The 19,335-nt window shown below is 65.9% G+C and overlaps 6 protein-coding genes across 6 annotated transcripts in view; 3 read left to right on the plus strand and 3 right to left on the minus strand.

Annotated features, from left to right (window-relative positions):
- Window positions 1-415: 415 nt before the first annotated feature.
- EMIHUDRAFT_437566 (hypothetical protein) lies at window positions 416-2,718 on the plus strand. The gene is made up of 6 exons (XM_005763951.1): window positions 416-1,092; window positions 1,244-1,318; window positions 1,416-1,567; window positions 2,061-2,147; window positions 2,352-2,635; window positions 2,668-2,718. The coding sequence occupies exons 1-5, from the start codon at window positions 490-492 to the stop codon at window positions 2,509-2,511; spliced, it is 1,077 nt and encodes a 358-aa protein (XP_005764008.1). The 5' UTR covers window positions 416-489; the 3' UTR covers window positions 2,512-2,635; window positions 2,668-2,718.
- Window positions 2,719-3,335: 617 nt separating this feature from the next.
- On the minus strand, window positions 3,336-4,236 carry EMIHUDRAFT_437567 (hypothetical protein). The gene is given in 4 exon segments (XM_005763952.1): window positions 3,336-3,656; window positions 3,661-3,811; window positions 3,888-4,018; window positions 4,222-4,236. Coding segments are annotated over 3 exon segments (435 nt in total). The 5' UTR covers window positions 4,010-4,018; window positions 4,222-4,236; the 3' UTR covers window positions 3,336-3,494.
- Window positions 4,237-5,337: 1,101 nt separating this feature from the next.
- EMIHUDRAFT_214413 (hypothetical protein) lies at window positions 5,338-8,213 on the minus strand (the record flags this gene model as incomplete). The annotated part of the gene is made up of 7 exons (XM_005763953.1): window positions 5,338-5,508; window positions 5,597-5,704; window positions 5,809-6,367; window positions 6,547-6,878; window positions 6,963-7,364; window positions 7,530-7,590; window positions 7,777-8,213. The coding sequence occupies 7 exons, from the start codon at window positions 8,211-8,213 to the stop codon at window positions 5,338-5,340; spliced, it is 2,070 nt and encodes a 689-aa protein (XP_005764010.1).
- Window positions 8,214-11,105: 2,892 nt separating this feature from the next.
- Window positions 11,106-12,114, minus strand: EMIHUDRAFT_214414 (hypothetical protein; the record flags this gene model as incomplete). Its single annotated transcript, XM_005763954.1, has 2 exons — window positions 11,106-11,309; window positions 11,548-12,114. 2 exons carry the CDS (start codon window positions 12,112-12,114, stop codon window positions 11,106-11,108), a joined length of 771 nt encoding a protein of 256 aa, XP_005764011.1.
- A 3,498-nt stretch (window positions 12,115-15,612) lies between these two features.
- On the plus strand, window positions 15,613-16,704 carry EMIHUDRAFT_67369 (hypothetical protein; the record flags this gene model as incomplete). The annotated part of the gene is made up of 1 exon (XM_005763955.1): window positions 15,613-16,704. A coding segment is annotated over one exon (1,092 nt), but the record flags the coding sequence as incomplete, so codon positions are not given.
- Window positions 16,705-17,321: 617 nt separating this feature from the next.
- EMIHUDRAFT_214416 (hypothetical protein) overlaps window positions 17,322-19,335 on the plus strand; it is a gene marked incomplete at both ends in the record, with an annotated part of 2,550 nt that continues 536 nt past the window's right edge. The window contains 6 exons of the mRNA XM_005763956.1: window positions 17,322-17,426; window positions 17,769-17,870; window positions 18,052-18,111; window positions 18,313-18,784; window positions 18,857-18,942; window positions 19,121-19,297. Of these exons, the coding sequence (XP_005764013.1) occupies window positions 17,322-17,426; window positions 17,769-17,870; window positions 18,052-18,111; window positions 18,313-18,784; window positions 18,857-18,942; window positions 19,121-19,297 (1,002 nt within the window). The remainder of the gene's footprint in view (window positions 17,427-17,768; window positions 17,871-18,051; window positions 18,112-18,312; window positions 18,785-18,856; window positions 18,943-19,120; window positions 19,298-19,335) is intronic.

The following is a 19,335-nucleotide window of genomic DNA, read 5'->3' on the forward strand; positions in this document are numbered from 1 at the left end:
GCCACCGTGCGCCGAGCCTCTGTGCCCAGCCAATCACCACGGCTCGCGCAGGTGCCCATGGTGCCAGCCAACGTATCGAGCGTAAGCCGGAAATGCTGTGCGGCAACACATCTCGCTTGTGTGCCGCACCAGCTCTCATGTCGGCCTCAGTGCCGCACTGCTCACTCCGTGCACTCACCGGTCGGTACCATGTCAGGAGACGGAACACGGAGGAGCTGTATAGGTCACTAGAGACCCACACCATCGCTACATCACCACAACCACCAAGTCGGATACAAGTCGATGACAATGTGCGCGGCAGGAGAAACCCAACAGCATGACAATGTGCGCGGCAGGACAAACCAAACATGAGACACGGTTACACAAGGACGGTCAGGCTACGGTCAGGAAGTAGGTTTGAGTTCACACTCTCCAACAAAAACCCGTCGGGAGGGCGAACACCTACCCTACCTACGCCGCTTTCCTCCCGCTGTGATCCCAGTGTCCACTATGGAGCTCGCGGAGTTCTTCGTCGCCTACCTGCAGCCATACCTCCCCACGCCCGTCGTCCGAGTGCTTGTCCGCTGGTACCTCTACCTCTTCGTCGGCTGGCGGATGCGCTCCGGCGACGTGGTCGTCCGGCAGATCAAACTCGACCGCCAGGAGCGCACTCGCGCACCCGTCACGACGGAGGTCGAGGTGACCAACGAGCAGCTGTACGCCAACGACCCCGCCTTCTTTGTCGCGCACCTCGGGCCGCGGCTCAAGTACTCGGCTTGTGAGTGGCCCGTCAACTGCGGAGCGAGCACGAGCGACCCTCCGAGCTGCGCGGCGGCGCTCGCGGACGCAGAGGCGCTCACACTCGCAACGTACCAGGAGCGGCTTGGCCTCGCCTCGCTGCCGGCCGGCTCGCGCGTCCTCGAGTGTGGCTGCGGCTGGGGCTCGCTCACGCTGACGAACGCGGCGCGCTTCCCAAAGCTGCATTTTGTCGCCTTTTCCAACTCGCCGCAGCAGATCGAGTACGTGGCCAAGACGGCGGCGGAGCGCGGACTGGCCAACGTGAGCGTGCACGTCGAGGACTACGCCCTCTTTGTCGACCCGGCCACCTCCAAGGCGACACCCCCATCGCCCTCCCGCCGCCAGCATCCCCGCCGCCAGCCACACCCCTCATCCCTCATCCACAGTCAACAGAGCTGACCGCCACGACCATCGGCGGCCGCGCCTTACCCTCCGCCACCAGCGCCCCCCGCCTCCCGCACGCGAGGTGGCGCCCGCCGGCTGCGCTCCCTTCGACGCCGCGGTCGCAATCGAGACCGTCGAGCACGCGCAAAACATCAAGGCGCGCCGCCACCGCCAACTGTCTCGGCGGACCTCACCTTCCTTTCGCTTCTCCACCTTCACATCAGCTCATCTCGGCGCGTCTCGCGCCCCCCAAGGAGCTGCTGGCGGCCGTCGCGGCGCGGCTGCGGCCGGGCGGTCGCTTCTTCGTGCACTCGCTGCTGCACCAGTCCGCATCATACCTCGTCGACGCCGACTCGTGGATGGGGAGGAACTTCTTCACCGGCGGCTCGATCATCTCTCTCAACTCGTCCGTCCTCTGCCCGCTCCCCCCGCCCCCCCATCACCAGCGCGGCCAGCCCCACCGCCTCCCACGCCGCCGCCTCCCACGCCGCCGCCTCCCACGCCGCCGCCTCCCACGCCGCCGCCTCCCACGCCGCCGCCTCCCACGCCGCCGCCTCCCACGCCGCCGCCTCCCACGCCGCCGCCTCCCTCGCCGCCGCCTCCCACGCCGCCGCCTCCCACGCCACCGCCGCAAATGCCGCCGCCTCCCACGCCGCCGCCTCCCACGCCGCCGCCTCCCACGCCGCCGCCTCCCACGCCGCCGCCTCCCACGCCGCCGCCTCCCACGCCACCGCCGCAAATGCCGCCTCCGCCCTCGCCGCCTCCTCGCTGGCGCCTCGGCGAGGGCCGCTGACCGATGCCGCACCGAGCCCCGCCTAGTGAGACACCTCCGAGACACTTCCGAGACACTTCCGGGCCACGTCCAACGCGCGCCCGAGACACGTCTGATGTGCCTTCAGGTACTTTCACCTCTGCCCGCCCTCGCTCCACCTCGCCGACGTCACGCCGGTGAGCGGCGAGGGCTACGCAAAGACGCTGCTCGCCTGGCCTGCGCTCCTAGATGAAGATGAGTACGGGGGGAGTACGGACGCGTGCGCTCCGAACCAGCACTCGAGAGGGCGCGTATTCTACTGCATTCCGCTGCATTCCGCTGTATTCGCTGTCTCCGTAGCCCTAGTCTTCACTCGATCCGCTGAAGACACCGCACGGGGCCGTGTCCGTACCCCGAGACTGGCGCATCCTCGACGCAGGCTCGCGCGCATGGAGCCGCAGCGCGCGGCTCTCGTCGCAAAGTACGGCGCCCCCTTCTACGAGGGCTTCCGCATGTTCTACCTCTCGTGCGCCGAGGCCTTCGCGGCCAACCGCGGCGCCGAGTACATGTGCGGCTACTACCTCTTCGTCAAACGGTAGGGGGGGCGCTGCGCCTGCGGCACGCGGCCAGGGTCGGAGGTTGGCCCGCGCGGTGCCGACTGGTGGCAATCGTCGCATGCGAGGTGTGTCTGTGTGGCGCGGCGCGCGGGTTATGTCTTGTATAAAGCCGTAGAGTAGTAATATGAGCTTATGAGGTGAATCCCGGGGCACGACCGATTTTTGCGATTATTCATCAAAAGTCTATTTACTGGGCTGGGTTTTTAGGCATTGTGGGGTTGGCACTCCCATCGACCCTCATGACCTCCTGCGGTCTCTGAGGTGGACACCAGTAGGTGTGGGACCATAGCCAGGGTACACTCGAAGGCTGGGTAAGCAGTAGAGGTCGATACTCGACGCGTCCCACATGGTCTGTGTCGCTGTCGGCACGCTGTCGACAGGACGTCGAGTGACACCGGTGGCAGTGCCACCCAGGAGTGGTCGGGCGGTCTCCCGTCATGAGAGAGCCACCATGTGATCCGTATGATGATTCCTGACAACCGCCTCAGTCAACTTTCGTCACAGTTCCCGCTCTGAGAGGAGCTGCGGGTCAGTTCGACAGCTGGAGCTGTGTCGCCGGCGTGCGGCGGCCTGCCTCCGGAGGTGCCTCTGAGGTGGACATTTTTTGGTCACCGTGAGAGAACGCGTTCGAATTTTTACTCCGGAACTTCAACTCCGCACGCACACCGGCCAGGGCTACAATAGTGCCAGTGAGGCGGAGGCGCGAGTCGGAAGGCCGCGACCGTCAAGTGGTCCCGTCATTTTCCTACAATCGCTGGGAACACTCAGCCACGTATTGGTTAAGTAAGTCTAAGTGGTCTTTGTGTATGGGGAGTTGGGGACCTGATACAACACACAAAAACGATCCGGCCGACCCCCCCCGCCCCCGCCCGCAGCCAGGGGCGCGTGCGCGCCGCGTCCCGAGAACAAACGGGACGCCGCCGGTGCACCCGGGTCTGCTGCCGGCGCCGCCTCCACCCTACGGCTCAGAGCTCGTCCTTTGGCTTGCCCTTGCTAATGTCCATCAGCTCGCGCTTGAGCATCAGCACGTCCCGCTTCAGCTTCGTCTCCATCGTGCTCACCGTCTGGATCATGCCGGGCGCGCGCCCCTTGATCAGGTGCGGCGAGTCGACCAGGTCGTCAAGCGCCTACCCTCGGGCGATCTCGGGCGATCTCGGGCGATCTCGGGTGCTCTCCGGCGATCTCGGGCGGGGGACTCGCACGAGTCCCGTCGTCCGTGCCGGGACGTGTGCATGGCATGGGACTGCTGGTGCGCTCGGCGTCTCGTGTGGTCGCTCGGCGCCTTTTTCAGGTTGGCGATTCCAGAGTTGAAGTTCATCTGGAGCTCGCCGATCCGCTTGCGCAGCAGCTTGTCGTACTCGGCCGCCTCCGCGCCGCCGCCCGCGCCGCCGCCCTCGCCGGCGCCGCCCCCCTCCGCCGCAGGCGCCTCCTCCTCCACCTCCTCCTCCACCACCCCCTCCCACACCTGCGGCGGCGCCATCTCGTCCACCTGCGAGGGGATGCGTGCCGAACGCTCAGGAGGAGAGGAGGAGTGGCAGCCCCGCCGGCTGAGTGTCTTGTCTGCGTGTGGACTGTGTGTCGCTCCTGTGTGTCGTCATGTGTGCCGTCATCATCTGTTCTCTCCTGTCCCCCGCGCCGGTGTCCAGTCGCTGACTGACTGTTCTTCTCCTCTCTCTCTCCCCCCCCACCCACCTGCTTGAGGAAGCGGTCGACGAAGGCCTGCACCTTTGCCTGCGTCACATCCTCCGCCGTCTCGTCGCCGCGCGCCTCCATCGCATAGATCTGGAAACCGAGCGACGGGGGCGCCAGCCAAGCCGTGCTCCAGTCGCGCCCGGTCGCGTCCATGCCGTTGCCGACGATCATCCAGAAGGCGCCCTTTGCTGAGGCGGGGATGCCGAGCTGCTGCGCAAAGACGGGCCACGGCTCGGTGTCCTTGAAGCCGTACCCGAAGAGCAGCCGCTCTCGCACCTACAGCGTTGCAGCCGGCGCTTGAGATGGTCCGAAGCCGCCGTAGCCGCCGTGGGATGGTAGAGTACGGTGGTCGACAGGACGAGTGTGGTGTCAGATGTGGTGTAGGATGTGGTGTGTGGTGCACACACCGACGAGGCGACAGCGCGGAAGGCGACCATCATCTCCGTGAGCTCGTCCTCGTACGAGTCGGGCATCAGCAGCAGAAACACCGGCACACCGAGCGCCATGTGCGACTGTGGGCGGGCCGGGTGGGGGTGGGGAGGCGCCGGGGGCGGGGAGGGCGGCGGCGAGGGCGGGGAGGGCGGGGAGGGCGGGGAGGGCGGCGGGGAGGGCGGGGAGGGCGGCGGCCTCAATCGACGACTCCGTCGAGAGGTCCTGCACGAGCGAGACGGAGTGCGTCGCGACCCAACGCGAGAGAGGAGGCTGCGCGAGCGGGCCCTGGTAGGTGAGCTTCCTCTCCCGCTTGTCCGCCTTGACCAGCTGGAGGACGGCCTAGGAGGATGCCTAGCCGCGTCACTGGTCGCGTGCGGCGTGGGGTGTCTCCCATGGGTGTCTCCCACACCGCCCTCAAGTGCAACTGCGGGAAGGGAGGAGCGGCCCCGGCAAACGGCAAAACACGGCCTCGCGCTGGTGCTGTGCGCAGCCTCGGGTATACCGGCGGGTCAATCTCGGACCTCTCGGCTCCTGGCGCGGTGCCCCGGCGAGCTGACGAGCACACCGCGGCCGTGCGAACGGAGGGCGAGCGATCGCCTCTCCCGTGCGGTCTCTCCCGTGCGGTCTCTTCCGTGCCTGCTGCTTTGCTGCGGAGTGGCGGCCTCCTCCGCCGGCGAGCCGATGTCAGGCCATCTCGTGCGATCCCGGCTCATCTCGTTCGATCTGGTGCGATCTCATTCGATCTCGTTCGATCTCGTGCGATCTCGCCTTCTTCGCCGGCGCGCCGAGGAACTTCCGCTGCATCGCTGCGTCGAAGCACTCTCCAAAGGAGATGAGGCCCTGCAGCTTGCGCGCCTATGGGAAGGGTCCTTGAAGGTTCAGGGGAGCATCCCATACACAGGAGAGAAGATCCTGCAGCCTTGCGCGCCGTGTCGCGAAAGACCGGGTAGGCGGCGGACGCGTTTGAGGGGAAGAAGCCGACGACGCGCGGCGGCTTCTCCTCGTCCGCGTGTTGAGAGCTCCACGAGTCGAGGTGCAGGAACCGCTCGGCCTGCGGGCGCGGGACGCGCTCGGAAGGTAGTGCGTCGGGGCCCGAGGCTGTGTCGTTGTGCCAGCTGCTTGACCGAGGCTGTGTCGTTGTGCCAGCTGCTTGACCGAGGCTGTGTCGTTGTGCCAGCTGGGGCTCTGCGCCTGCTTGACCGAGCGCAGCGTCTGCACCGTGTCGCGCGAGGCCAGCGCGAGCATCGTCTTGACGATGGACTCCTTGGAGTCGTCGCCGGTGTAGTCGAGCGCCTCGCCCTCGCGGAAAACGATCAGCTTGGGCAGCGACAGCGCACCCTGCACGATTCGCCCCAACACAGGGCTGTCTGGAGAGTCGATCCGGAGCTGGCCGAGCTTGACTGCAGCTTTGGCCTTGACGCGCAGCTCCGGCGCGGCCTTGCGCAGCCGTTTGTCCACGGCGTCGCACACGCCGCACCCCGGCACCGAAACCGAGATGAGGAGCAGAGGGTGCGCCTCGAGTGCTACTTCGAGTGTGCTGTCGGTGAGGTACAAAAGCTCGTCCGCGGCGTCGGACTTCTTCCCCTTGGCCTTGGCCGCCGCAGTCCGAGACGCGGCGAGGCAGAGAAGGAGGAGGATCCTGGCCAGCAAGACGAGCCGCATCATTGTGACGTGGAAACTGGTCGAGGGTTCTGCCAGTTCGAACGCCGCTGGCCTTGTCACCGCTTCCAGCGCACCACCCAAAAAATAAATCCGACTGGTTGTGAGGCTGCCAACTGCACTCCAAGTGCTCCAAGTGCTCCAAGTGCTCCGCTCTTGTTAACATCGAAAACTACAAAAAAATCAAGTCACGTGGGTCGCTGCGGGTACTCGTCCTAGGCCAGCATCCGCGACTTCGACTTCGACACGAAGCCTCGGCAGCAAGGGCAAGCCGTGTTGATCGGCTCCATCCCGCGGCTCGTCTCGACCTCGCTGTCGTCGTTGAGCCAAGTATGCAGGCAGCGGTAGTGGAAGAGGTTCTTGCAGCAGCGCGTGGCGCCCCAGCCATTCGGGTTGCGCGGCTGCAGGCGCGCCTCGGGGTGCGAGCTGAGGTCGTCCAAGCAAATGGCGCACTCTTGGCGCTCCTCGGCTGCTGCTGCTGCCGCGGACACGCCCGCAACGGCGGCAGCCTCCATCTCCGACTTCTCCTCATCGCTCTCCACCTCTACCGCTGCCTCCACCTCCACCTCGTCGTCGCATGGCGGGGCAGCACCCGCCGCCGCTGCAGCCTCCGCCGCCGCCGCCGTAGCCTCCGCCCTCGCATGCTCTACTGCGCACGCCTGCCGCCTCGCCGCTCTCTGCTCGCTCGCGGAAGGCGGCGGTTCGGAGAGCAGCGAGCGAGCCGTGGCGTCGGCAGTGTCCGCCGGGTCGAAGCCGTCCTCCTCCTCGTAGCTGGCCTCAGAAGGCCCTGCTACGCCTTGCGGCGATGCTTGCTGCGGCTGCGGCTCGAGCAAGCGGACGGTTGCGTCCCACAGGTGCCGCGCACGCGCCAGCGCCGCCTCCTCGGCGGTGGTGAAGCAGCCGCGAAGGGTCATCTTGCTGCCAACCCTCACCTGCAGCACGTACTTATTGCGGCCTTGCGTCTTCGGGTAGAAGGTCACGCCTTTGTAGCCGCTGTTGCTGCTGCTGCTCGTGGCCAGTGTAAGGCCCTCCCTCCCCGCCTGCCGGACTGCCTCGGCGCCAGCAGCAGAGGAAGGCGCAGGAGGCGGCGGCGGCGGCGGCGGCGCGGTGAGATCGCTGCCGGTGTCCCTGCCCGCCTCCCTGCGAGCGTAGAAGAGCGCCGCCTGCTCGGCGGTGGCGAAGTAGCCGAGGTGGACACTCTTGCCTTCAGCCGTCACCTCCAGCTTGTACTTCTTGCTGCCTCGCTTCTTCGGGCGGTAGCAGACGCTTTTGTAGCCGCTATTGCTGCTGCTGCTCGTAGCCAGAGTAAGGCCCTCCCTCCCCGCCTGCCGGACTGCCTCGGCGCCAGCAGCAGAGGAAGGCGCAGGAGGCGGCGGCGGCGGCGGCGCGGTGAGATCGCTGCCGGTGTCCCTGCCCGCCTCCCTGCGAGCGTAGAAGAGCGCCGCCTGCTCGGCGGTGGCGAACCAGCCGAGGGTGGCCTGCTTGCCTCCAACCCTCGCCTGCAGCTTGTACTTCTTGCTGCCTTTCTGGTTCGGGTTGAAGATCACGCCTTTGTAGCCGCTATTGTTGCTGCTGCTGGCGACCAGAGTCAGGCCCTCCCTCTCCGCCTGCCGTATCACCTCGGCGCCAGCGGCAGTGGTAGTAGGGCGGGGCTGCAGCAGCTTGGCGGCGTCGGCGCGGCCGTACTCTGACCGAGCGTAGGCGGTGGCCGCCTCTTCGGCGGTGTCGAAGTAGCCGAGGTGGACATGCTTGCCGCCATCCCGCACCTGCGCCTTGAACTTCTTACTGCAGCGGTCGTAGGCCACGTTCTTGTAGCCAGTCGTGCTGTTCTTGTAGATGGCTGGGATCAACACGAGGCGCTCAGAAACCTGTGGCCGCGAGTTCGCGCGAGCCGGCGCCATTGTTTTACGCTGTCCCCAACCGATCCGGCGGGCGCCCGCCGTTTTTGCCGACCTTTTTAGCATACTTGAGCACTTGAGCACTGGATAGGGCCGATTCCGCGTGGTACGGGACCCCTCGATCGTCTCGCCCTCCCTCACTGGTGTGTTCATCGGGGGGGGTCATAACAAACACGGTACAGGATCGAGGTGCACGCTGCCGAAGCAGTGTCGTCCCCTCTCTCCCCGACGGCGATGGCGGTGTGACCGATCGAGCTACAAGAGGAGCTTGGTCAGCAGGATCCGGGACAGGTCTGACGCACTACCTCACTGGGCCTGAGATCATCGAGACAGCGCCCGTCACCGTCTCGGATTTGTGTGGAGTCGAACCACTCCGGGATGAGCAAGCTCATCGCTTTGAGTAGCGCTCTTTCTCACCTGTTGCGGCGGCAGCGGAAGGGATGTGCGCCAGTTTGTCCGAGCAGGGCAGGGGGGGTGGGGGCGGGGGCGGGGGGGGGGGGGGGGGCGACGGGCAGGCTTTTAGCCGGTTGGAGAAGGTAAAGTAGCAACTCGCAGACGTACTACACACGCAAAGCACACTTGGGTTTGTTGACGCGACAGGGAAAATGACTTTCACCTGGCGAGCCAAAGGCACGTTTTCCCACATTCCTCAGATGTGGCATCAAATCTCTCTAACAACAAATAAATCTCTCTCTCTCTCTCTCTCTCAGATGTGGTGCTGGTTGGTGGCGCCGGCGAGGGAAGGAAAAGCGCAGCGCGTCGCTGATGAAAAGCGCTGACGCGTCAGCTGCTGAGCTTCCTGCTCGTCAGAGAACTCGTCGGCTTCAGCTCCGGCCGGCGCTCTGAACGCAGCAGAGATGCCACATCTCCCGCGCGACGCAGCGAGAGCGGGCGCACCGAGGACCAAACGCACCTACAAACGCATAGACACGGCCGGAGACGGGTCAGTCGTACTCGAGTATGCTACTCGTGTGCCGCCCTCGATGGATGGGTGGGAATGGTCTGCGAGCGATTGGACAGAAATGGAGCTAAAAAAGCCTTTCGCGACAGCGCGTTACTCCAGGAGGCAGCACGTTCGACGGGAGCAGCGAGGGTCAGGCACGCGATAGCCAGCATGATTGTTGTGCAAAAGACGAAACGAGAGAGCCGTCGATCGGTGTTCCGGTAAATCGTGTGCCCCGTCGATCGTGTTTTCGGACGATTTCGGACGATGATGAGGAGGAAGAAGTAAACCAAACGCAGACCCATCCCTCCCTTGGTTGTATGTTTTCTACCTTTCTTTCTTTTTGGAGACCCAAAAACATATATTCATATATACGCTCAAACACATGGGTCATGGCATGTGGCGAGAGAGAGTTTCATGGCGATGCGCAGCAGCAGAGAGAGAGATTTACAGCAGCAGCCGCCAAATGCGCTATCAAATGGAAGCGCCTACCTGCGGGATTGGTTGGTGGAGGCAAAAGTAAGCGTATGAATTTCCCGTCCACCGGTTACCTTCCTCACTTGGAGCACTTGGACTGCAGTTGGCAACCTCACACCCAGGGCCGGGGAGCTAATCAGCGCACTCCAAGTGCTCCAAGTGATCCCGGCCTCTCTCCCTTGGGGCTGTCGGCGTTCTTTCTTTCTTTTTACACTGGGCACGGGACTGGGATTCCGGGACTCTGGGGCACACACTCTAACACCACGGGTGTTTGCGCGCGCGAAGGAGCCGTGAAGCAAGGGTGGCACCCTCTTTGGGTGGCCGCGTGTGTTGTGGCGCGCGAAAAGGGAAGGTGAAATGTAAGATCGTCGCGGGACAGGAAATGTCCGAACTTCTCACTCACTACTTACATACACACACTCCTCTAGTCTCTCCACGACCAGAGTCTCGCACACTCGCAGCACAAGGCTCCCAGCGATAGCATCATACAACATGCCCTTTAAGCCCCGTCCCGACACCTGAAGCGTGTGCTCAAACCTTGAGCTTACGAAGCTCGGCGGTGTACTTTTGCGGCACACCGGCCTTGAGGAGGGCGTCGAGCTTTTCCTGCCGGATCGCCTCCACCTTTTGGCGTTCCGCCGCAGGCGCAGATGGCCAGTACGCGCTTCCGGTGAAGCCAGGAGCGCTCCCGGCACCTGCTCTTCTTTCTCTGCTGACTCTTTGAGGACATCAGCGCGGTTTCTTCTCTCTCATAAATGGCTTTACAAAAGGATCAAAACACTGGCTGGTCCTCGCAGGGAGGGCGCTGGCCAAGGGACGTAGGCGCGTGACACGATTGAGCACAAGGAAGCTCGAGTATTGACATTGAGGGTTCACGGCGCAGAGCTGTGCTAGTACACTGTGTGTAGTGTGTAGTGTGTGGAGGGTGCTGGGTGGCACAGGCGTCCGAACCAGGTCGACGCCTCGGCCTTGAGCCCCCACAGGTTGCCGACCACGCCGTCGCGCGGCCAGCGAGGCGGGTACGCGCGGCACGACCGACGCCGAGCCCCAGGCGACGGGACTGCTGGCCCCGGCGTGATATAGTAACGACGGACGCGGCCTGCGAGGAGAGGAGAGGAGAGGACAGACGGGACGAGACGAGGAGGAGAGGTCAGAGGAGAGGAGAGGAGAGGAGTGTGAGGAGAGGAGAGAAGAGGAGGGGGGGGGGGCGAGGCGGCGCGATCCAATGCGATGCGATGCCAAGGGGACTGGGGGGGGGGGGGGGGAGGTGAGCGAGAGAGGTGTGCGCGTGATGAGATATTGAGCCATGCAGCAGGTATACGAGGTAGTGAGGAAGTGGGAGCTAAGTGCTACGGCTTTAGCGGACGGTCCAGCGGCCGCGCCTGCGTCTCTACGCCGAGCGAAGTCAGGCGCTCAGTGATTTCTTGTTTCTTGGAGGAGGGCCGCCTGGGGTCTGGGGACCCTTTTACCTTACCTTACTTGGCCCACAGCTCAAAAAAGTCGGCGGCCGACTTGGGCTCCCTCCGCCCCTCAGCGTCGTCAAACGGCGCGGACCAGGGCGCCCGCTCCCACTCGCCTGCACTACCTTGGCGACCCGCTCGGCGCGTCCAAGCCGCCTCCACCACGGGCTCTGCGCCTAAGCAGCATACACCGAGGCTGCGGAGCGCGGCTTCGTCCTCCTAAACTTCGCGGGAAAACCAGAGCTACGAGGACGGCTGGTGTGAAGAAGCGAGAGAAAGGATGGTGTCTGTCAGGTGTCTAGATCTCCGCGCCCGCCCGCACGCCGCGGTCTCCGTCGCGTGTGATGCCAACGAGGGTCCCTAGAGGAGGGTTCCGAGAGGGTTCCGAGAGGCCTCCAGCAAAGCATGTGGAGGACAGTTGGCGAGGGGGGCCAAAGCGGTCGAGCGCGGCGGCGACGTTGCCGGGGACGAGCTGGCACTGGTCCCCCGGCGCGAGGAACTCGCACCACTCCGACCGCTTCCCGTCGTTCGAGTTTGCCACGCGCAGGAGCGCCACGCTGCCCGCCGCCCCTACGGCCACCCGAACCCCAGGCGCAGGCATCGCCGCGCCGGGCCCTGAGGAGCGGCCCCAGTAGTAGCCTCCGGTATAGTGATTGTTCACGCCGAGCCCAAGGAAAGCGCCCGCGCCGCCACACTGCTCGAGCGTGGCGTCGAGGTTGGCCAGCACGACCGAGGCGTCGGGCGCCGCAGATGGACAGTCGGCGCCTGCCACTGTCGTGGAGCCAATCGCGCCGTCGCGGGGCTTGCGTCCTGAAAGCACGCTGCAGTGCACGTACACGAGGTCGGAGAGGCCGCCACTGTCACCGCTGCCCAGGCACGCATTGAGCGCCGCCGCAGTCAAACCACGCTGCCGCGCTGTCGTGCAGTCAAGCAGGAGCGCCGGCGTAGGCACGTCGCAAAGCATCATTCCGGCTCGCAGAGCGTCGCAGTGTGCGAGGCAGCACAACGCGAAGAAGGAGAGCATCTGCACACAAATGTGCATCGAATTGGTGTTGGCTAAGATAGGATTCCTACGGCAGGCGGCGCACGCAGCGGCGCCGCCCGCGTGAAGCGACTCTCAGCCTTTTTGATTTTTTTATTTAGTAATATGAAACCCTTTCCCCATTCCTCTTCTCCCTTTTTTCTTTCTCTGCCTGATTGATTCTCTCAACAGCGAAGGCGGGTTAGTGGTGCACTAACCTCCGAGAAACCCTTCGGGTCGCTCCTCATCGCAAACCCTGACAACAAACAAATCTCTCTCTCAAACCCTGTCAGCAGTCCACCTCCGGGAATGTACGTAAGAGCTACATACACTGAAACGTACACTGAGAGAGAGAAATCGCAGTGAAATCTCTACAACAAACTCTGCATCATAAGCGGCGAACGAGGCACGGTCGCTCTCCGACATGAGCCATGAGGCGCGTTGCACTTGCCAGTGCTGCCCTGGCCTTCTGTCTGCCCGCCCAATGGGTGGCAGGTGCCTCTGCTGCTGTGGCATGCCTCACGGCTGCGACTGGCCGGCGCCTCGGCGCGTCAGCTCGGCTCGGCGTAGCGATAGTGGCCAGCGCAACTCGCCTGGACTCAACGCTCAGCCAGGAGCTCCCGCACGCGCTGGCGCGAGGCATGGCGCATGCAACGCGCAGCAATGCTCGCCTCGCCTCGCGCAAATGCGACCGTCCTCGCAGCCGACAGTCCCACCGCCTGCTAAAGAAGCACAGCGACGAATGCGGCACCGGCGACGCATGGCAGGCTGGTCATGACGCAGTTATAGGGTGTTGTGTGCCGTCAGAGTGACGCTCTGTCTGTGTGTCAGGGATAGTCAGGGCCGTCCATCAGAGCTCCAGTAAGCTCGGAGACACCCCATTAGTGCGACTCGACCTCTTTGAGTCACTGCCTTCCCGGCGGTTTGGCTGTAGAGCCTCTATCTACATGTACCAAACTCATCAGCAAAATCGCGCTCTACATCGCTCTACATCGGACTCACATCGTCACGCGCCGGATGTAGAGCTCTACAGCTCTATATATAGCGCTCCAGAGCGCTCTACATCTCTACAGCTCTACAGCGCTCTACACTCTACATCCTCTACACCCTCCCTCAGGACAGAGCTTTCGCCCCCAGCCCGCGACGGGAGCCCGCCGCCTGCTTTCGGACGACGAATACGGCAGAGGCCGTAACAGACAAGAACGCGCGACGTCTGCCCGCTGCGCACTCTGCAACCCTCCCCCCATCTCAACACGCGCACTCCGCGCTCGCCACTTCCGACATGGCAGTCGAGCTGAGCTGCTTCGTCGAATTTGGCGCTCTGCCTGCCGGCGCATCCGACCCCGTGCTGGTCATGGCAGCAGTCTACGCTCCTGCGCAGAGCAGCGGCAGCGGCCCGTCGCTGGAGGCGAGCCTGCCGCTGCGGCCGGCCGCGACGCAGGTGTGCCGCCTGGAAGGGTGCGGGCTCGGCTGGCGCGTCAGACCGCCCCTCGACCGGCGCAGCCCCTGGGGCGCGTCTGCGCAAGGCGCGAGGCTTGTCGTCGAGCCGCTTGGTGGCTCCAAACTCGAACGGCTCTACACCCTGCTTGAGCAGACCGAAACTACCTCGGGGGCGGGCCACGAGGTGCTCCTCGGCGACCTTCACTCTGGCGACGCTTGCCTCATTCCAATCCTCGTCCAACCTCCGCCGCTGGACTCGCCGGTGGCGAGAGCAGAGTTGCTGCGAATGCGCGTCGACTACGTCGACTCCGCCGACCTCATGGGCTGCTCGGAGGAGGCAGTAGCGTGCATCATGCGACCGCAGGCACGCCACTGCCCTCGTTCGCGCGCGTTCGCCCTGGCCCTCCTCCACTACGCGCACGGCTGCGCCACAGCGCCGCTCCATGCCCTCCTTGCCTCGCTCAGGAGTGCTCTGCGCTGGCCTTGCCCGGTGCTGCTGTGATGCACTGCGAGTGCCTGCGCGTGCTCGTGGGCGAGGAGATGCAGCTGGCCGCGGCGCATGCAAACGCGGGGAGCATCGGCGACGCGTGCACCGCGCTCGACCGCGCCGTATCGATGGTCGCGACAGCGCCACTGACGCAGCACTGCGAGGAGCTGTCTGCGCAGGTCACATTGGAGAGACCTACCATGCCACACCCAACCTGATATGGTGGCTACTCTTGCTAGCCACCGCCTCCCAGCCACTCTGTTGCTGTCTCTGCTGCATCGACCGCGCTCCCCCGCTGCCTCCACGTGTCTTGCACACTAACACTTGCCCTCCCGCGCCCCACCTACGCAGCTGCTCGAGGCGGTGAGCTCTGCGCGACAGCAGCTGTGCCCGGCGGCGGAGGAGCCAGGCCGGCCCGCGCTCCGCGCGCCGCAAAAGAAGGCTCTGGGGGCGGCCGCCGACCGGTCAATCGGGCTGGTCAACGGCTCTGCCGAGCGGCGTACGCCTACTTCCGTCATGGGGGGCTCCGCTTCGGAGCCTGGCCGGACGCCCTTGAAGCCTCGCACGTTGATGCTGCCTCTGGCGGCGCCGGCGCACGGCGAGCACTCGCCACAGCTGTCGCCCCCGTCACCGCCACGGCTGCTTAGTCTGACCACGCCGCCCGGCCGGATGGGTGGCGGTGCGGAGTCGCCGCCGGCGGCGCACGCGCACTGGCCGCGGCGGGCGCAACAGACTGGGGCAAAGGAGGCTGAGGCAACGGCGCCGCCCTCCGAGGCTGCGGGCCACGAGGCAAAGGCGGCGCTGGGGAACCTCGGTGCGGTCGGACGGCTCCCGCTCCGGCCGCCGCCGATGCCGTTGCGCCTCTTCGGCTCCGCTCCGTTTGCCATCGCTCGGCGCGCGCACGGCTCACCCATACGAGGCCGGCCGCGGTTGCCGCCGCCGGTGCTGCAGCCATTGCTCGCTCCGCCGGCGTCGACGGCAGGCTTCCTCCAGCCTGGTCACTCACCGCCTAAGCTGGAGCTCGCGGCTGTGCCGCCGTTGCCGCCGCCCGGGGCCCGCGAGCGTCAGGGCTCTTACGATGCGTGGTTGTGCCGGCTCCTCCGCACGCCGGCAACGCCTCTTCCGTTGCCAGACGAGATCATCATGCACCTGCTCTCCTTCCTCGAGCCGTCGCTCCTCTTCCATGCGTCGCTCGCGCTGCCCACTCTCATCGTCGACAAGGCGGCCAGCGTGCGCGGCCACCACGCAACCATCTCGTCTGCGCTTCGGGCTGCTCTGCCAGGCAACTACCGCCCTCGTCCCGCCGGTTGCGTCCCATGCCATGCCCATGACGCATCCGTGGCGTGCCCACAGGCAGCTGCATCCTCGTCCGGCCGGGCGTGTACCGCGAGTCCCTCTCGCTCGAGATCCCGGTGACCATCGTCGGTAGCAGCGGGCCGCAGGCTGGCGGCGGCAGCGTGGTCATCACGTCGTCGCGGAACCACACCCTGCACGCGACGGCGCCCTTTGCGCGGCTTGAGAACGTGACGCTCCGGCAGACGGGCAGTCTGGGCCGTTCGTGCCTCCTCTGCTCGCGCGGCGTGCTCGAGGTCTCCCACTGCGACGTTTCCTCCTCCTCGGGATTGTGCGTTGAAGTGACCGACACGGCGTCGCCCCGCCTGCGTCGCTCTCGCATCCACTCGGGCGCGGCGGCGGGTTGCTGGTTCCGCGCCGCCGCCGGGGGTCTGATCGAGGGGAGCGAGATCTGGGGCAACGGGTGGTCAGGCGTACAAATCTCCGGCGGCTCCAACCCGACGCTGCTGCGCAACTACATCCACGACAACAAGTCGGCCGGGCTCATCTCGTTCAACCACGGACGCGGGGTGGTGCGCCACAACGACATCACCTCCAACGGCAAGGGGGGCGTCCAGGTGCGCTCGCGGGCGTGCCCCGAGCTGCGCGGCAACCGCATCTTTTCAGAGCGCTCGTTTGGCGTATGGGTCTACGAGCAGGGGCTCGGCCACTTTGAGGACAATGACATAATCAACAACGCCTGGTCAGGGCTGCAGGTCGAGGAGGGGTCCGAGCCACGCGTGGTTGGCAACCGGCTGCGCGGCAACCGCTCGGCCGGCATCGTCGTCTACAACCGCGGCGCGGGCGTCTTTGAGGGCAACGATATCTCCGCCAACGGCCGCTGCGGTGTGCAGATCAAGTCGGGCTCGGCGCCCCTCTTTCGACGCAACCGCATCCACTCGGAGAAGCAGGCCGGCGTGTTGACCGCGGAGGACGGCACAGGCGTGCTCGAGGAGAACGACATCTTTGGCAATGGCTGGTCTGGTGTGCAGACCGAGGGCCCCTCCAACCCGCACTTGCGGCGCAACCGGATCCACCACAACGGCGGCGCCGGCTTCATCGCCTACCAGAGCGGCGCGGGGCTGCTGGAGGGCAACAACATCTACGCAAACAAAAAGTACGGCGTGCAGAGCAAGACGGGTGGCGCACCGACCGTGCGCGAAAACACGATCCACGATGACGCGTACGGCATCTACCTCACGGAGAGCGGCAGCGGCGTCTACGAGGCGAACCGCCTCTCTGGCGCCTGCGGCGGGGCAGGCAACATCTACGTGGCTCCAGATTGCTCGCCCCACGTCGCCAACAATGTGGGGCTGAGGGTGCCGCACGACTAGAACGAGCATTGCCGTCCAAGCTCTGCTGGCGCTGGGTGTTGTGGGGATCTGACGGCGCGGTTTGTGTGGCGCAGTTGTGGATTCTCCGTGGTGCGTGGAGAGAACGGGACCGGGGGGCCGTCTCAGTCTCGAGAGATACCTTCGCGACCTCATAAACTGCGCAGGATGAAGAGGGTGTACGCTCTCGGGTTTCACGTGTGTGCGCGGACCCCGCCGCGGGCACACCCCCTCGAAGACAACGACCCCGAGTGTTCACATATAAAACATCGTTCACAGCACTTCCATCACGCTCGCGTGCGTTGGGTGGTGTCGGTGTCGCAAGGGGGAACCAATCTCTAGCACAGCTCGCTGGCTCGCTGGCTCGCAATGCGCAGATGAGGCCACAAGCTACGTCCGCCGGGCTCGTCCTGAGCGACCGGATCCGTGAGAAGCAGGCTATAGCACGGCGGGAACGGTGCCGGCGAGAGTGGGCGTTTGGTGGTGAGTTGACGCCAGACATGCGGCGGCCGGCGGGACGCGGAGGGAAGCACATTGCCAAGCCCTCGACTCCCAGGGGAAAGCGCGCGTCAGCACTCCCTCTCTCTGGCTCGCTGCAGTGCGAGCGGAACCCTCTCTGCATGCGCGGCTTCAAGCACGGTGGCCGTGGCGGCCACTGCTCACTGCGCAAGGTGGAGACGACGGCAGTGACGCCGTCGTCGGCAGAGGAGCCGTCAGGAGTACCGGTCGCGGTGGCCTCCACCACCGCGACACCCGCTGTCATCGCCGATTCCTCCTCCGCCGCCTCCTCCTCTTCCACCGCCGCCACCGCCTCCTCGTCCTCTGCCGCCGCCGCCTCCTCTTCCGCCGATGCACTATCCTGGCCGTCTGGCCTGTCGTGTGACGCGTGTCGCGGCCGTCACGTCAGGCACATCTGCGGCAGGCAGATTGGTGGCCCCCTGGACCCATTGCACGGTGGTCTCCTCGCCCCTGCCTCCGACTCCGCCGCCGCCTCCTCTTCCGCCGCCGCCTCCTCCTCCTCCTCCGGCTCGCTGTACAAGGTGGAGCGCGTGCTGGCGGAGCGTAAGGGCCGCTTCCTGGTCCGCTGGGAGGGCTACTCGGCCGCGAGCGACTCGTGGGAGCCGGCCGAGAGCTTCCTCCACCCTCTGCCGATCGAGCTCTTCCGGGAGGTGAGACTTCCTAGACACGTCCGAGACGTCTCGCAGACATTGCCTCGCCGGACTGCGGGGTGTCATGGGGTAGGCTCGCCGGCGTGCGGTGGCGGCTGGTGGTGCACGCCGTGGACAGGAATGCCCACCCCCCTGCTTGCTCACGAGGCGGAAGGGGCGTGGACAGGAATGCCCACTTTAGGCGGAGGAGGGGGAGGGGTCCGAGAGCGTCGCTCGGCGGCTCGAGAGGTCCAACTCGCACGTGCGCGTCCGCTTTGCCGGCAAGGCGGGCGAGGCGGCGGCGGCGGCGGCGGCGGCGGTCCCGTCGCCCACTCCGTCGGACGTGCTGGTCGATTTTCCGCTCTGGGAGTGTCGCGGCGGAGGCGGCGGAGCGGTGCAGTCGCCGCCGCCGCCGCCGCCGCAGGCGGCTTCAGCTGTGCTCGGTAACAGTTTGCTGCTCGAGACGGTCGCCACGGTTGCCCACCTCGCGTCCTATCTCTCGGCGCGAGACTTGTGCTACCTCGCAAAGACGTGCCGCGCCGTCTCGGCGAGCCTGCCCTGGTCCGAAGTTGCCGCTCACGCCGCCGCCGCGTCTGGTCTCGGAGGCGCTAGCGGCGTTGGCTGCGCGCGCAGCATGGCCGCGTGGTACGCCAAGCACTCGCTCGCCATCGATCGCGGCACCGCCTTTGGCTCTCGCCTCTCCGGCGCCGGCCGCACTTGCGCTGAGCTGCACCTCGGCGGTCCACAACATGGGTTGAGGGCGGCGGCGGCCGAGGCGGCGGAGGAGCAGGATGAGCTCTCGCTGCGGCCGAGCTTGTACCGCGTCGCCACCGCGGTGACGTCGGTCGGCTTCTCGTCGCGCCTCGCGCGCTCCATCTCGTGGAGTGTCCGGTTGGTCCGGCTGCCGCAGCTCGACGGCGTCGGCCTCTGGCTCGGTGCATGCTTGCACGACCGCGCGCGGCGAAGGAGTCCCACCCCGTAGCCCACCACCGATGCGCTCGTCGTAGGCATCATGTACGACAAGCGCGGCTCCGCCCCCGCCGAGGAGGCGCCTTTGCCCGCTGCGGGCGGCGGCGGGCCACTGCACAAGCAGGTGGGAGGCGGCCGGTCTCGGCCAGTCTCGGCTAATCTCGGCCAATCTCGGCGAATCTCAGCTTTGCAAGCAGGAGGAGCATCTCCTCACCCGCGAGACGCTGTCGACGGCCGCTCTCGCCGCGGCGCGGCTCTGCGCAGCGTCCCTGTTCTCCTTGAGTGACAGCCTCCGTCGTCAGGCGCTCTCGCCGTACCGCTACTCTGGGCCGGTGGACCGGTTCAACGTGTCGGAGCGGTGGGCCGACTCCAACTGGGCGCTGCTCGCGCTTGGCTCGAACGGCTACGTGCAGGTCTCGGGGACGACGCCGCGCTCCTTCTCGCGCCGCCTCGCGGTCGGGGACGTGGTTCGTGTGACGGTCGACTTCCAGGATCCCTCCTCCCCCTCCCTCCTCCC

This window comes from Emiliania huxleyi (assembly GCF_000372725.1).
Source record: "Emiliania huxleyi CCMP1516 unplaced genomic scaffold EMIHUscaffold_61, whole genome shotgun sequence".
Classification (NCBI taxonomy): domain Eukaryota; phylum Haptophyta; order Isochrysidales; family Noelaerhabdaceae; genus Emiliania; species Emiliania huxleyi.

Coding starts and splice junctions, on each gene's coding strand:
- EMIHUDRAFT_437566 (XM_005763951.1), top strand. CDS start 490: ATGGAGCTCGCGGAGTTCTTCGTCGCCTACCTGCAGCCATACCTCCCC. Junction 1,093..1,243: donor TCGACCCGGCCACCTCCAAG/GCGACACCCCCA, acceptor CCCGCACGCGAG/GTGGCGCCCGCCGGCTGCGC. Junction 1,319..1,415: donor AGCACGCGCAAAACATCAAG/GCGCGCCGCCAC, acceptor GCGCCCCCCAAG/GAGCTGCTGGCGGCCGTCGC.